The sequence below is a fragment of the Arachis ipaensis genome, chromosome B10, assembly GCF_000816755.2.
Source record: "Arachis ipaensis cultivar K30076 chromosome B10, Araip1.1, whole genome shotgun sequence".
NCBI classification, from domain to species: Eukaryota; Viridiplantae; Streptophyta; class Magnoliopsida; order Fabales; family Fabaceae; genus Arachis; species Arachis ipaensis.
The window spans coordinates 57,954,011-57,971,327 of NC_029794.2; the positions used below are offsets into that span (position 1 = coordinate 57,954,011).

Sequence of the window (17,317 nt, forward strand, 5' to 3'; positions counted from 1 at the left end):
ACACATTGAGAACTGTTTTCCATATGTAAGAATAATAAAATACACTTCAAAGTCACACTGTATGCGGCTTAGCCGTAAGACTTATATGCACACTGTATGCATCTGGAAAGCCATATCTGGGACTTGTGCCTGGGTAATGTCGGGAGCGGGTAGGCAACCGACACATGAGCTCATGGCCTACGATAGGAATAGACATGCATCATACTTGTTTGCGCATATTTGTTGGTAAGTGTGTTTTCTGTGTTTGTGGGTGCGCTAAATGGCTGTTCGAATTCTGTGTTCTATAATTATTGAATTGAATTATCCCTTGTTGACTATTATTGTTGACCAAGTATATATGAAATGAAATAAACTTCTAACCCCGATCCTACTAAAAACTCCCCAATTTTTACCTCCTATTTACATCCCTTTCAACTATAGGTGCGAATGCTTATTGGGAAGTTGCAGGAGCACAGAGGAATATGTTTACGATTTGAGTTGTTAGAATTTATTTTCCCCTCGCCTTGTTAGTTAGAGTTTTATTCAGAGAGGTAGGTTCTGTAATTGCTTTTGTATGTAATACTACAATATATTATTAATATTAAGTATGTGAATATGTGTTGTTTCTTCTTGTTGGAAAAGTTATAAGTTTTAGTAAAACCTTCGATAGATTTACGCGTAAAGGCTCAATATTAAATAGATAATAAAAGGAATTAGGTTAGTAACGCCTTACTTTTGGTACGATCATGAGGTGCTAAAAGTTAGGGTGTTACACCATGTGATCCATCGCCACCGTCTACCGAGCCTCCTCAATTCCAACAGAAAACACAGTTAATACAAGCAAGTAAAGCACAAGTGATATACATATACAGCAAGTAAACAAATAGCAAGTGGACATGTGATTTATTTAGGCATAACTGAAGTTAAGCAAAGCAAACATGCATATAGAAGATGCATATGATGAATGCATGTCCTATTGGCTCGTGATATCACTTGTCGGTCCATAAATACCAACCTGACACATCCTTCCGGATGTAGCCTTTCTGCCACACTCAGAGATATAGGCTCTGCACACTCATGCAGCAGAAAAATCTACCACGTCGGAGATATAGGTTCCGTACACTCATGCAGCAGGGAGTCTACTACGCCAGAGATATAGGCTCTGCACACTCATGCAGCAAGGAAGGAAACAACAACAACTGTCTCATCATAAATTATTCCAAAGATATAGTGTTGGGCACACTCTTACAGTAGAAAAACTGCCACGCCGGAGATATAGGCTCCGCACACTCCCATATAATCCAATAAATTCATCATTCTTTTCTAAGTTCTCAACTCATCATAACCATCACTGGTTTCCAACTTCTTAAATTCATCATAAGCACTCCCATTTCTCAAAAATCTCTTCAACCATATACTTCACAACTCAGTCTTCACCCATTCAAGCTAGGATTAACACGGACCTACTAAAAACCTATACCATCGGCTCTAAACTCATAACTAAAAATACCCTTTTATTCCTTTATTATTTTCTCCCTTGATTCAACATCCTAAACTGGCAAAAAAATTTTAAACAAGTATTACGGACGTTTGCAAGCTTTTTGGAAAGGTAAAACGGTTAAAAACAAGGTTTTCATTGAAAAACAGGGCAGTATGCGTACGCATGATGTTGTGTGTATGCACAATTTGCAAATTTCACAGAATGTGTGTGGGCACCAGAGTGTGCGTACGCACGTTTTCTAAAAATCACAGGGTGTGCGTGCGCACAAAGATGTGCGTACGCATAAGTCAAAACATGGCCCCTGTTCAGAGCACACGCACAGCAGTGTGGGTGCGTACACAAACTAGAACTCAATTTCTGCAACATCACAGAAATCAGATTTTTGACACCAACTTCCAACGATCATATCTTTTTCTACAAAATTCCAATTTTCACAAAATCTATACCGTTTTAAAGCTCTTTGAAATATCTTTAATTTGATGCAAAATTTAATCAATTTCAAAAACTGTAGCTCAAGATATGATCCTCTAAAGTTGGCCTAAAACCCATTTTTACCAAAAACCTTAAAAACTCAATTTCACCAAAACTCTCAATTCAAAATCAAACTACTCACAACCCAAACACTACCAAAACAACAAAAAAGTCTATACCGTTCATTCCTCAAACTCAACCATCAATAACATCCCAATTACACTATTTCACACCATCGAAATCATTATTCATCAACACCTAAATTCAACCTAAATCACATCAAAGTTCCTAAATCCCATCCTTATTCAACTATACAACATCCAAACCTTAAGATCCCAATTTATCAACTCCTTCAACACTTATCAATCCAAGCATCAATTCATCATCATTAAAATTCCTATCCACATCATTTGTCAACAATATCAACACCCCTCATTAACAACAATAATTCTCAATAATCATCATCAACCACAATAATCAATAACAACCAACAATTAAGATCAATTCAATCCTATCCTAGGATCTACTAGCCTAAGTGTTCAGAAACATTACATATTATATAAAGAAAATCGAAACCATACCTTAGCCGATCTTCAATATGTGCAAAATACTAAAAGCTTGATTCCAACAAGATCAACAAGCCTCAAGCACCAACACCACTTCCAAAACTCACCAACTATCAAGCTATACACATATAACATACCAAGAATCAATACTATGGCTAACCAAAATATCAAACCATAAGAGTTTGAAGAGACTTACCTTACCTAAAGATATTAGGGGCAACACCCAATAATATTTCAATACTAGATCACCCCTAAACAAACAAAATCACAAAATCTACTCAAAAATCATACCCAAAATCATAGAATTATGAGGGCTGAAAACTGGAGCTTGAGTTTCGATTTCTTACCAACAAAGTTTATCCAGAAATGAAGAGCTCGACGAGACTTCGCGTTGCTGCAAACGGCTCATCAATCGGAGCACCGCAGCTCATGTTATGTCTCCCGGAAGGTGACGATGAATAGTGCCACCCCTTTTCTTCTCCGTTCTCTCTCAATCCGCGTTTCTCTCTCTCTTTTTGGTGGTGAAAATGAGCTGAAAGATCATTTAATGTGTAGGTATATGTTGAGCCTTGGGTCTGATTTGGGTCCGGTCTAACCCGTTAGCGTTTTAGATCCGTTTGACCCATTTTGGGCCAAAACCTTTAAAATTAACGTCTGGTTTTTAATTCTAAATTATTTTTGTCTTTTCAAAATCAGTAAATTTACTTTTCAAAATCTCATTTTCCAAAATATGTGGTACTGGACAAACTAGAGCCGGTACTGCCGACTTAAGCACCGGTACACATTTTTATAAAAAATTTTCCCACTCAAAAAATTATTGAAATCAAATTTCACCTTTATATTTTAAAAAGAACATTTCTATATTTTCAAACCTATTTCGGACAATTAAATTATTATTTTATTAAAGCGTTTACTCCGGTTCTTATACAAATCATCGATCGAAACTCCAGTTTGTGAGAAAAGTGGATTTAAAGTGGGTAGTGAATAATGTTCTTCTCTTCCTCTCTTCACTCTCGAGATCTCTGTCAATATTGTTGAAAATGAATAAATTTTAGATGGAGTCACGTTTCTTGACTCTTTAAGTGAGAGGCATTTTTGTCGTTTTGCCCATTGGCCCTTCCTAAGACCAAAATTTTAAAGATATATGTTACGATTTGTAGTCTAGATATTTTTCTAGTTATTTTTATTTTTTTATCTCTCTCATATGTAGTACCAGACAGACCTAAGTGTGTACAGTAATTATAACGCCAGTACCTATTTTTCCATAAATAATTATATTTTTGCACTCTAAATAATGTTTTGAGCTCAAATTTTATCTGTAAATTTCTAAATTATAAAATTTAAATTTTTAACCTAGAGAGAGTCTTTTTAAACCCTCTTAACTCCATTTTAATTATATAATTGACTAGTTAAAATTTTTGGGTGTTACATTTTTTCTTTGATTTTAGATTGTTGCATTTGATTGTGAGGGTTTAAAAATTTTTACTAGAATAAGAAGATATAACTTAATTAATAAAGTTGTAACGTTCATATCACTCATTCCATGAATTATTTATGTAAAATTTAAGAGTAAGACAATATTAAATATCTTTAAAACTTTGAGATTAAAATAGGAAATTTGAAATATTAGGGACCAAATTAAAATTTGACCTAAATTTTGGGACTAAAATAATACTCTAGCCTTTAATTTAATGGGTCTAATCTAAAAAAACTAAAAAAAAGTTATATATAAATAAAATTAACATTACACATATGAACTAGTGTATGGTTGTAGGTTTAGAACAAGACTGCTGAAGTTTTGCACAAGGTTCCTGGTTCGAGTCACAGGTGCTATGTTTTTGTGAATTAATTCATAAGGTGGTGCACCGTGGAGACGCGCGGGTCATGCGCCTAAACTACATCGGTTCGCATTGAACCGTCCAATTTTCTACGGATTTGACCACTGTTGACTGGGTTAATTGCAGAAATAATCTGCATCTTAAAACAAACCGACTAGACTACCGGTTTATCAGATTTTCAGTCAAACCGACCGATTCGATCCAAATCTGATAACTATGATCATAACAAAAAAAATTAAATAAATATTGAAAGATATTTTTTTGTCACAATTTTAGACTAGATAGCAGACCAACTCACAAGTCACACATAATAAAATATAAGAAAAGTTGAATATGTTGTAGCTCTTTTTTGAAAAAGATAAAGAAAATGTAAAAAGAAAGAATTGGTTTATAGACTTTAAGGTGTTATAAACAGACTCATTAGCCATAATCAAAGCATATTTCTGAAGGAAAGACTCATTTTAGATAATGTTTTAGTGGCTCGTGAATATGAACTATTTGAAAATTAAAAGGATAGGCATGGAGACTAAAATGACCCTCAAACTTGATATGAGCAAAACTTATAATGGGTGAAGTGAAATTTTTTGTGGTTTATGTTAGAGAAGATTAGGTTTGATTCAAGGTTGGTGGGTTAGATGCACGAACTAGTTACCACTGTTTCTTATTCTGTAGTTGTGGAAGGTTAACCATATAGTTTTCAAGCATCAAGAGGCATCCGTCAAGGTGATCCTCTCTATCCTTATCTTTTCCTCTTTTGTCAGAAGCCCTCTCCTTCTTGTTACACAAAGCAAAGCAAAATAGATGGATCCAAGGTATTCAATTAATAGGAGATGTCCTATGATCACTCACCTACCCTTTGCAGATGGCTCAATTTTTCTTTTTTTACAAAGCTTCCGATGATAGTTGTGCCAACATTCTTAACCTATTGGACTGGTATGAAAGCTTTAGTGGTCAGTAGGTCAATCTTAATAAATCTACTATGTTTTTCAACAACAACACCCCTCACGATGTTAGACTAGAGTTGGCAGGGAACTTGAACATCAATCATGTAGGTGTCCAAGATAAATACCTGGAATGATCATTTATTGTTTAGAAATCGAAGAAAGCTACTTTTGGTTCCGTCAAAGATAAAGTTCAGAAACGGGTGGAAGGTTGAAAAGGAAAGCTCCTTTCTTCAACTGAAAGACATGTTCTAATTAAGGCAGTTGGAAAAGCGATACCGATTTATATTCTGGCCTAGGGATGGCAATTTTCCCTGGTGGGGAGGATATTTGCGGGGAATTACCCGCCGGAGACAGATTTGGGGGTCAATTTCTCCCCGCGGGGACGGGGGACGGGTATCCGTTTAATAAACAGGGCAGGGGCGGGGAGAGAGGTACCCGCCCCGTGATACTCGTATAATATCCGTATAGATGAAATTACATAAATATCCTTATATATATATATGATGGAAACCTAAAAATCTAATTCACGCCTCTGCCTTACTCCTTCACTCTCTCATCAAATCACTCTTACTCTCTCAGGTCTCACCCTCTTCCTCTTCCTTCCTCCCATACCGGTGTCGCTTCGTGCTTGGTTCTCACAATGTTGGCGCTGCCTGCACCCATGTCCCCTCTACTCCGCAAAGACGAAAATGCTCCAGCCATGCCTCTGTCATCATCATCTTCTTCAGATCTGTCATCACCAACCATGCCTCTGCGTGTAGAGGAGAGGAGAGCCGTCTTCACGCTGCGCGCCTGAGGAGAACCGTCGCAGTTTCCGTCATCGTCCAGAGGAGAGTTGTCTTTGTCATCACCGTCATAGGAGCAAGATCCGCCTTCGTCCCCGTCCAGAGGAGATCGTCCTTCATCGCCGTCAGAGGAGAGCCACTGCTGCTCACCTTCCTCCTCTCACTGCCTCGCTCACTGCTTCCTGCTCGAAGCTTCGCCTCTGGTCTGCCTCTGCTTTGCCGTTTTAATGTATATTTTGATTTTTAATTGATGAAATTGCTATAGTTTGAATTCTATTAATGTTAAATTGGATTTAGGATTAGGGTTTGAATTCTGTTAATTGGTAAATTTAGATTTAGAGATTGATTTTATTACTGTGAAATTGAATTTAGGGTTTGGGGTTTGAATTCTTACTGGAAAATTGGGAAATTAGATTATAATACGAAGTTTGGGTTTAGACTATGTATCTTTTATTTTTTAATTTTGCTATTTTTTAAAATATTTTTGAATTTTTTTAAAAATCTGTGGATATCCGCGGAGACCCCGATCCCCAGCGGATACGGGGTCCCCGTTACCCGTCGCGGGGACGAAGCGGGGACGGGGATGGATTATGGGTGGCGGGGGCAGGGAAGAGGGGCATGTGCCCGCTCCCATGGGGTCCCGTTGCTATCCCTATTCTGGCCTGCTTCAATAACAAAAGTCAAGTACCATTTTGTCAGATTTGAATCCTTTAAATTTTGAATTTTATTTTAGAGAAAAAAGTGTGATCTCTCACCATTTATTTTATAAGTGAGACCAAGAGAAAATATGAGAGAAAAATCATTCAAGAGTGAGAGATCACACTTTACCTTCTAAAGTAAAAATTCAAAATTTAGAGGATCCAAATTTCATTTTGTCAGCGTCAGAATTTTTTGAGTAATGATTTAACATTTACCTCTCTAATATATACATAATATTTTTGTTTTTAAAAATACACTTTTTAATTTTGATATTGGCTTTTCATTAGTCTTTTTCAACATTGTTAAAATTTGGTGTGTTTTATTATGATATGAAATCTACAAATATGAGGATTAAATTTGTTTTTTTTTATTTTAAATTTTTAAATATATAAATTTAATCTTTAAATTTATTTTTTTATACAAATCTAATCTTTAAATTTATTATTTTGTTTTCAAAATTTTTTTAAATATACTAATTAGACTCTCTAATTTATTTTACAGTAAAATAAAAAAATTATGCCAATACAAATTTGACCATTTAATTTGTGTATTCTAAAATTTAAAATTGCACATTAAAAATTCAGACTCTCAAATTTACATTTAAATTTTCATATCCTTGAGGGCATGATTTGTTAGTGCCAAATTAAAAAAAAAAATTTAATCTCCATCAGAGAAAAATACCCATCCTATCTATGGCAATGCATAACACACACATTATATTCGTATTTAAAAAAATCAATCTTAAAAATAAAGTAATGAAAAGTGTCATTTAAATATTTTATTAAAAAAATATTTTATTTTAAAAATATTATTTATATATTAAAATTAGTGATTAAAATTGATTGTGGCTGATTTTACCCCAATTTTATTTTAATTAAATTGGCAATTTACTTAATTAAATTGTTTGAACATCAATATTATGTAAATACATTGTTTCCAAATTCAATACGCAATTGCATTGTTTCACTAATCTATATAAACCGCTACTGGCAGTAGCGGTTTACAGGTGTACAGAAACCGCTAGAACCAGCCGCAGTTTACGTGCAAAACGGCTTAGTCATAAACTGCTGCTGCCAGCTGCAGTTTACGTGCGTGCGTGTGTGATAGTAAACCGCTAGAGTCTATAGCGGTTTACGTTAAGCATGCTGAATGGGAGTGCCTATATAAACCATGGAGGGGACAAATGCGGAGAGGTAGAGTGTTATTCACAAATGGAGGGGGAGGATAGTTTTGTGGCTCTGGTTCACTGCTCTGGAAAAATTCAAAAGAACAAAAGGCATGGTGTAAATTCACAGATAGAGAACCGCTTAGTATTTTATCCGATCATCGAGTACATTGGCAGAGATTAAGCTAAGCATATTACGGAAGCTTGGTACCTGTGGGACGAAGTGGGTAAAAAAGTTATTTTACAAGATTCCCATAGCCGTTATTTCAACTGGTGTGAGATATGAGACCTTCGTGATAGGGTCGGATGAAGACCTGCAGGTCTTGTTTCACTGCAAGCGTAGTTTTCCGGAGGTGAGGATACCTGAGCTGCTTGCGAAGTTGGAAGATGGTGTGGATAGCTCTGGGGCATCGGCACCGAATCCTCAGTCGACCGCAATCGGTGGTGCCTCGACATCGATGCCTGTGGTAGCAGCGGCAGTTCCGATTCCTGAGCCCAAACATGCTGGGGCTGTTCATGCATATGTGGCTCCTGTTGTGCCTGATTTTGAATTTGATGCCGGACCGGATCGAGTTGAGAATGCGCTGTGTGACGATGATTCGGGTGAAGAGCCGGTCGATATTGGTGGGGACAGTGATGATGATATTCCAAGAGGTACACGTCCAACCTATGGAGGTTCCGGTTCTAGAACACAAGAGTACCCTCCCCACCTGTCTTCTTTGAACTTGGAAGCCATCGGCCAACACCAGAATGTAGATGCAACATTCGATGGGCAGGGGATGCATGATGGGACACCTATGACTGAATTTCAGATTGGCCAATCATTCCAGAGTAAGGAGGATGCCGTGCTGAGCGTAAAAGATTACAGTATTCAGCGTGGAGTTGAGTACAAGGTTATGGAGTCAGACAATCTGAAATACCAAGGGAGATGCAAGGAGTTTGGTAACGGGTGCACGTGGTTGATTCGGATAGTCATGCGGAAAAGGAAGAGCACATGGGAAGTTAGGAGGTACAATGGATCACACACGTGTATGGCCACATCGATGTCGAGCGACCACAAGCAGCTTGATTATCATGTCATCTGTGCGAGAATCTTTCCATTGGTTAAAGTTGATGCGTTCGTGTCGATTAAGGTGTTGCAAGAGGCAACAGAGGCGACATATGGATTTAGGCCTAGTTATCGGAAGGTGTGGTTGGCGAAGCAGAAGGCAGTAGCGCAGATATATGGCGATTGGGAGAAGTCATATGCGGATCTGCCTAGATGGATCCTTGGGGTCACATCCACCACGGACGGTTCCGTTGCTCTGCTGAAGACCTCCCCGGTTAGAGCGGGTGACCAAGATGATGAAGATAGAGTCTACTTTCATCCACTAGGCATATGGAACGTGTGCGTCTCAGGACGCCACCTCTCAACGAACGCACTAACCAATGGCTCATCCAACCAGAACCATTGGTTGTTTAGCCTGGCCAAATGGTACAATCCAGCCCTCTCTAAATACGGGATGATCCTTTCATGCATGGGCATATTCTGTTGCCGTCTCACACTGTATATACACCTAGTGGGATGCACGGAACATGAAAGAAATACATGGTCCAATTAAATTCTCCTATCCATAAAAAAATTTCCCTATCTAACAATAACAAATTATCTTAAATCATCAACAAATGATGAACCGGTAAATAAATTAATCTATGAACCCTATATAACTAAGCCGTCGAAAAACATGTAAGCTTCAAATTATAGAAACTAATTACGATAGTAAAAATAACAAAACACATACTTCAATAAATAACAGCCAGAATTATAAAAATATTATAAAGCTTTAAAATAAAAAACTTCATATCATACAAATATACTAACCGAACTAAAATAAATCACGAACGTCAACTGTCCCTTTCCCTAAACTAAACCAACAAGATGTAGAATAACATTCATTGAAGGGATTTGAAATTCAACTAACTAGTCATATTTATAACTTAACAAGAAAAATTCAAAACACTAACCCAAACCGATTAAACTAACATCCTAGCATGCGAAGCCTAATTTCAAACTAGAGGGAATAATTTATAAATTCTAGTTCATCTACCTTACATACCATTTTTCTAACTAACAAATGCTAAGCCTAAAAAAAATAATTAACTAACCTCGTCACCAATAGAACCGGCAATATGCGCAATACCGTTCAGTCGGTACAAGCTCCTGTCTGCCATGATAACTCGCCGAAAGTCGCCGCTGAGATACCTCGGACCCACTCTCAATTTGCTCTGACCTCTCTCTAGAATTTTCTCTCTCTAAAAAACCTCACAACCCCTCCAAATGAATAATCCACGGCTACCACCACGGTTTATATAGGCAGCCAACTACACGTAAACCGCTATAGGCTCTAGCGATTTACGCACGCACACCAACACACGTAAACCGCTGCTGGCAACAGCGGTTTATGACCAACGCATAACAACGGTTTATGACCAACGCATAATACACGTAAACCGCGGCAGGTACCAGCGGTTCATGAATGAGCTGTTTTGCACGTAAACCGCGGCTGATTGTAACTGTTTCTGTACACCTGTAAACCGCTACTGCTAGTAGCGGTTTATATAGATACGTGAAACAATGTATTTGCGTATTGGATTTGGAAACAATGTATTTGCGTAATATTAAAAGTGAAACAATTTAATTAAGTAAATTGCCCTAATTAAATTAATTAATGTCTCATTTATCACTACTCTTGGTTGGACGCTTGAACTACATTCTGCAACTTTGTCTTCTCAGTTTTATTATCAGGTATGTCTCAGTATCACTTCATTAGTGTCCATGGCTGCATGGTAATGCTGTTAATTTCTCTTCTCACTTTTCAGTTTCAGGATGACGAAAACCAACCAGAAATGTTCCAACGGTGGTGGTAGCGGTAGCACCTGGAACTGGGTTGACCCTGAAGTTTTGAATACCAAGTCAGACATCAACATCGCCAATCTCACCCCCACCAAACTCCTCCAACCAAATCATGCAAGTGTATCATTCGGACACTGCACCGACCTTGACCGTGTTTGTTACGGTTCAGGTGAAGAAGAACAAGAACGGTTCTTCTTCGTGTACAAGGCGCTTTTCACTGATTTGATGCTACCTCTTCCTTTCTCCGATTTCCATATGAGTATCCTCAACAAGATTGACGCAGCTCCTACACAGCTTCACCCTCACGGTTGGGTCTTCGTTCGGTGCTTCGAACTCCTATGCCAGTTTCACAAACTCACCCCTACTGTTCCCACTTTCTTCTACTTCTTTCAGTTGGTGGAGAAGAAGAAAGGTGCATGGCTTCATATTCATGCTCGTCCAGGTTCACATAAGCTTCTATCTTTGGATTTGAGGTGCTTCCGCTTCAAAAACAATTTCTTCAAAGTCAAGGGGAGTGATGGTGGTAGCTCTGTTCCTTTCTTCATGGATCAGAACAAGAACCCAAAGTTTCCTCTTTTTTGGTCTGAGTTCGTGAAGTTTCCAGATTCGCCTGTGTTTTGGAGCCTCTCTGATTCTGAGAAAGCTTTGGTCACAAAGTTCCAGAAGCTGAAAGCTCCATTCTCTTGTTCCTCTCTCATTAATGGTAACTGCATTTTCATAATCTTATTTTCAATATTTGTATTTACTTTCTTGTTCATATTATTCCGTTGATCTGATTGTCTAGCTGAGGAGTCAGAGTCGGAAGAGGAAGAGGAAGAAGCTGAGGAAGTGAAGAAGAAACCGAAGAGGAAGGAGGAAGTACTCACAAGAGAAAGAGCAGCGGAGAAGATGAAGAAGAAGCAAAAGGTTTCTGTGGAGAACAGTGCTGCTCCTCTTACTCCTCCTCCTTTGTTTCACGAACAGAACATTGTTGCAGATATTGATATGCAGCATCTGCAAGATTTTGAAGGAGAAGGAAGGGTCCTCTCCCTGTGGGATAGCCGCTTTGATTTCGACCATCACATTCGGCATCACTTGTTATCTAGCCCTGACCAGGACAAGCTCCACCATACCGGCCACGCGGAAGTTGGACGTTTCGTGAAGGCGAATGCACTGAGAATAGCGGCTGCTACTGAGTTCTTGGTAGAGGAGCTGGAAAAGAAGGAGAGGCAACTATGCAGGGTGGTGACTAAGCTGGAGAAGGCGGAGAGGGAGGTTGCTAAGTGTTTGGGGGAGCTTGAGAGGGTAAAGAAGGAGTCTGAGTATACTGAATTGTGTCTTATGAGGGAATGGAAGAAATCTGTGAGAGTGTCATTTCAAAATGCTGTTGATCAGGTCCAATTGGGATTCCCAAAGCTGAATATGGATTCTATTATGTTGGATCCTTTCAAGGTTGTTGAGGGAGATAAGCTGGTGGATATGAAATCAAGAAGGCAAGATGGTGTTTTTGCTGTTTCTTCTGTTCTGTAAGACTCAACCAGCACTTTATGTTACTTCTCTAGTACTTGACTAATCTCTCGGTGTTTTTTGTTCATCAAGTTTAGTATATTAGTAAGCATTTCTTTACTTTTAATCTCCATATGTATTAGGATTTTACAAGTTTTAGTTTCGACGGTTGTTTTGCAGTTCATCAAGCTAGCTTTATGTTTCAAGAATTGCAATATATATGTATATTATCTCACTCTGCATATACTCTTGTGATGATTACGATTTTGTGATTCCTGCTCTTGGTGCTCAAGTTGGCTTTAATTGTAATATTCCATCACACCCTCTTATTTGAACTAGTGAAGAATTGCTCAACTTTGTCAAGTGTCAATCCACATTTGTCGATCATTTTTTTTTCAACAATGCTACTGCATCCATGTATTTCAACTACTGTCAAGAAATGCAACAAGTCACTATGTAGTACTTTTCAAAGAAATGCATCAAGAACTCTGGTTTTTCTTGTCGGCGTGCTCAATTATTCGGTTTCTTTTTTATTATGGGTCTATCTAATGCTCACTTATTCATGCCATCCCACTAGCTCCGGTTACGCGAATGAAATCAGCACACTGCTTGCTTGATTAACTAGCAAAGTTTTTGTTTGATTCTGTATTTCTGTCCCTATCACTTGGATTCTAGCCAACTTTTTACCTTATAAACTATCGTCACGATCTTATTGAATGAAGCAAAAACATCATGAACACTCTATGTTGAGTAAAATAGAAACAAACATGGACCAACACAAAACGGATGATGACAGAAAAAGGTGGCATTATCGGAGGAAATGGTTTTTATTCTGGAATCTGGACATTATGTGCAGTCAAAACTGTGGTTCATCTCTTCCATTTTAAAATCGCTAGTCACCAAGTGTACATCAAATTCGAAAAGTTTGTTTTACTTTTAACACCAAAGCCATCAATGAAGTTCCCTGTGCACTTCGGCCACGCAGAAGCTATCATTAGTATCCGCTAATCATGTACAAGCTCTTGCCTTCTTACATACAGAGTTTCTTTTTGAATTCCTTTCATTCTTTCAGGGAGTGTTCTCTAGCTTGTTCAATCACTAAAGGCTCCAATTTCTGTGCTTCGCCATCTCCTTTGGGAATAATGAGTCCATAACCTCCTTCCTTTCTTTTGTATACAATATTAATCTCCCCTGAAGCAGCATAGGGAATAAAGTTAGTTACCATGATAAAAAAATGTATTGAAAATAGGAGAAAAACCAACAAAAACATGGCAAAGTAAGAAACAAAGCCACACAAAAACACAGAGCTAGACACTAATTGCTCACCAGTTTCTTCATTTCGGAAAGCATAGAAGTCATGATCAACATTTTCGAGTTGTTCAATTGCTTCTGCCACAGTCAACGGAGGCATGTCAAAGTATTTTGTGCGGACAACCTACAAGTCAAATTCACAACATGAGCAAAGCTATCTACCAACAGAAAAACTAGGAGTATTTCAATATGCTTGAAAGGTTTGAATTACTCATAAGTCATAATAGAACATCTATCAAATCTATTTCCACTTCCAAAACAATTCTCATTTGTAATCCTATAATATATAATATACAATGGCCTAATATTAGGTTTTTCCTCCTGTGTTTTGAACAAGATCGCAAACTTTTTTTTGGAATTCATGAACTCATGTAAATATGCATGCAAAAACCAAATCCAAAATGCAATATTTGAAGGTTGTGTCAAATATCAACTACCAACCTCATCAATTGTTTCTTCCTCCTCTTTTGCAGATATCTCTTCTTCATCCAGTGGTACCGGCTCCACAGGCTCTCTAACCTTCAACCTGTTGAAGCCCTTCATGTGCCGACCATGGTCCGACTCCTTTTCCTTTATCTTCCTCAGCTTCCGTTGGATGATTGAGGACACCAAATCTATACTTCCATATGTACTTTCTGCATCTTCCTCAGCCCTCACCACTCCGTGCCTCTTTGTAAAAATAGTCACCTAATCGATTGGAAACCAAAGAATAATGGAAACATGAATCAATGAATTGAACTGAAAACACATGCTTATATGCACAAGAGAGATCTTCAAGTGACTGATTTTTTATTTTTCTTTTACTTATTGTGTACCCAGCACATCATCACCACAACATGTGATGATTCCAAAGTTAAAATATTCTATTTCTACCACTACACTATGCATAATGTTGCAAATCCATATTACCAAAGCAAGCCTTGCCCTATTAAGTGGCTTCAGACATGTGGTTTTGTTGTAAATCATAATTATATTTTAAATAATTCACATCCAATATTACAAAGAATGAAATTATTGGGTGATGTTACCTCACATCTACGAGTCCTGGGTCCTCTCCCAAATTCTCCTCCTCCTCGAATGGATAGCCTAACATCAACTTCCCTAACTAAGTGACTGTGCTTCTGAACGGCCTTCCCCAACTTCTCCTCCACGTGCTGCTTCACCGCATCAGTGAGCTGAGCAAAACAACAAACAGTTCATAGACAATTCATTTTTTCTTCTTTTTTTTTTTCATTTTATTTTATTAAGTACACCTAGGAACTCAGCATAGATATACCTCTAGATTTTTGCCCTGGATGATCAATTTGACGGAAGATAGTGGTCCATCCCAAGTCATGCGAACGGAGAGGGAACCGCCGCGGGTGGTAGAGGTGGCATTTGCAGCATGCTTGAGAGGGAAGAAAGTTTTGAGCTTTGTTGAGGAACTGTTGAAGTGAGGTCTGGAAAGTAGAGAGAGGGTAGAAGAACGGCCAGAAGAAGGGGACGGGGAAGCACACAGGGTAGCGTGGAAGTATAAAGGCGGGGCGGCCATAGCTGGAATTGAATTGAAGTGAATAATTGGGAAAACGAATTGGGACAATAGATTTTAGCTTTGGGTAGTAGAGTGAGCCAGAGGCACGGACGAAGAGGATGAGACTCCGAAGAGAGTGAGAGTGACAGCAAACAGTATTGGATATTGAAACGGTGTCGTTTCCTTACCGTATTGGATGACGATGAATATTCAGTGTTGTCTTGGTGTCGGACGTGGCCACTCTTTACTTGATTTTATCCATAACTAGGCACAAAATCTAGACGCTATTTTGTCCACTTGCGCTCTCTTTTACGTTATAATTAATGCTGGAGGAACCAGCCAGTTGTAGAGTAGTAATGTAGTAAATGCTCGTCAATCTTTTGGTTTGCACCATGGTATCCATCCTACTGGAAATTTAATAACTAATTTTTCGAGTAGTGCAGAGACACATAAAGTAGACGACTTTTTAAGTAAGCAAATTTTATTTTTATTTTTTAATGAGTATCAAACCCAAAAGAAATAATTAAGAGACACAAATTTTTATCTATCTGTATCAACTTGGGTTAGTCTAGTCAATCTTTTGCTTATGCTTATTGCATTACATTAGATTTGCGACTCAGTGGCTGTTAAAATTATTTAGCGCGAGATTGTTGAATCGATGAATGAATTCGCCCCAACCTGTTACTTTGATGCGTTGCTCTCAACTATTTTTTTGATATCATTAAATTGTTAAAAAAAATTTATCAAAAAGATTTTTTTAGTGTATTTAACAAAATTTTAGTAATAAAAATAAAAGTATTAATTTTTTTTAATTTATAATTTATTTTTTTTAAAGAATTATTTATTTTTAAATAATATATTTATCGTATTCAAATATAATTATTAAATAAAAAATATTTTTATATAAAATATCTAAATATAAAATTATTTTTATTTTTTTAATTTTTTTAAACTACTAAAAACCTTAACTTTAATTATGCAACTTACTATTGTATTGGTTTACTACTTTTGGTCTCTACTAGTTTAGAATATTTATAAGTGTTACATCCGTAATAAACTTTTTATGATTTAAGTAAGGATTTTGTTAATATATATTTTTTAAAAAATATATAAAAAAGTAATGTGTGATTATGTATGGAATGATATCATCAAAAATAAAAGTTTTAATATAATTTTATAAAAACTGTTACTAAAAATTACTAAAAAGATATTTTTTATTTTTAATGTATTAAATATATTTAAAATTTTAAAAAATATATTATATTTTAAAAAAATATTTTTAAAATACAAAATAGCTAAATCTTTTAATTAAAACTATTTTTTAAAAGTATAATAAGGTTCTTTTTACCTTAACATATTATTCATACCTTGACCCAACGCTACGGCCCAGGACCAAACGAAAGGCCCAATCTAAAGGATTGAACCTCACCTTACGCCGACCTCTAACCTACTAAGTCGGTGCTTGCCACGACCTGCTCTAAAGAAGTCGGGAACGAAGATTAGCTGGCAGATAAACACTTATTCAAATGAGTAACTGCCCCTAAAATCTCTCTACCCATTTCCAGGAGCCATATCCCAACTTCCCTAAGATAAAAGGGATGGTTATTCCTCCTTAAATGGTGGAACTACTCCAACGGTGGTTATGGGTTCACCACTATAAATACCCTGACATCCCTCAGGTATCACTAAGCCCAATACTCTCTAGACCTGCTTATTCCCTTGCTAACTTAGGCATCGGAGTGTCTTTGCAGGTACCACCCCCCGCTCATTCATACTCACAAGTCGGACGGAGGCCCGAGGACGTGATTCTCTTCGAAGGCTTTCCCTTTTTGGCGATTGGGCCAACCCAGCAAGTCCAGCCCAGTAATCTCTGGTCACCCATCGTAACATTGGCGCCGTTGCCGGGGACCCGAGAGATCAACCAGTGATGGCGGACAATTCACCCGAAGATGGTCATACAGCGTCTGATTCCGAACAAGAAAACCTAGACACCGGAAACAACGACGCGGACCTAACTCTTCATCAGGGAACCAACGACCAACAAAGAGAAGGCACCTCCGGGTTGAAAAACCCGAAGGTAAACTCCTCAGAGGGACGCGAATCAGGGAAAGAAGGACCACCCCATGCCGCCGAGCTAATGGGGTTGGTCCATGGCCACCAAGGTCGTCTG

At 37.7% G+C, this 17,317-nt stretch overlaps 2 protein-coding genes across 2 annotated transcripts; one reads left to right on the forward strand and one right to left on the reverse strand.

Annotated features, from left to right (window-relative positions):
* On the forward strand, positions 10,670–13,241 carry LOC107624512. The gene is made up of 3 exons (XM_016327004.2): positions 10,670–10,733; positions 10,808–11,544; positions 11,626–13,241. The coding sequence occupies exons 2-3, from the start codon at positions 10,815–10,817 to the stop codon at positions 12,348–12,350; spliced, it is 1,455 nt and encodes a 484-aa protein (XP_016182490.1). The 5' UTR covers positions 10,670–10,733; positions 10,808–10,814; the 3' UTR covers positions 12,351–13,241.
* Positions 13,135–15,341, reverse strand: LOC107623537 (ribosome-binding factor PSRP1, chloroplastic). Its single transcript, XM_016325857.2, has 5 exons — positions 14,914–15,341; positions 14,666–14,812; positions 14,079–14,324; positions 13,653–13,761; positions 13,135–13,517 (listed from the first exon to the last, which is right to left on the reverse strand). Exons 1-5 carry the CDS (start codon positions 15,166–15,168, stop codon positions 13,387–13,389), a joined length of 888 nt encoding a protein of 295 aa, XP_016181343.1. The 5' UTR covers positions 15,169–15,341; the 3' UTR covers positions 13,135–13,386.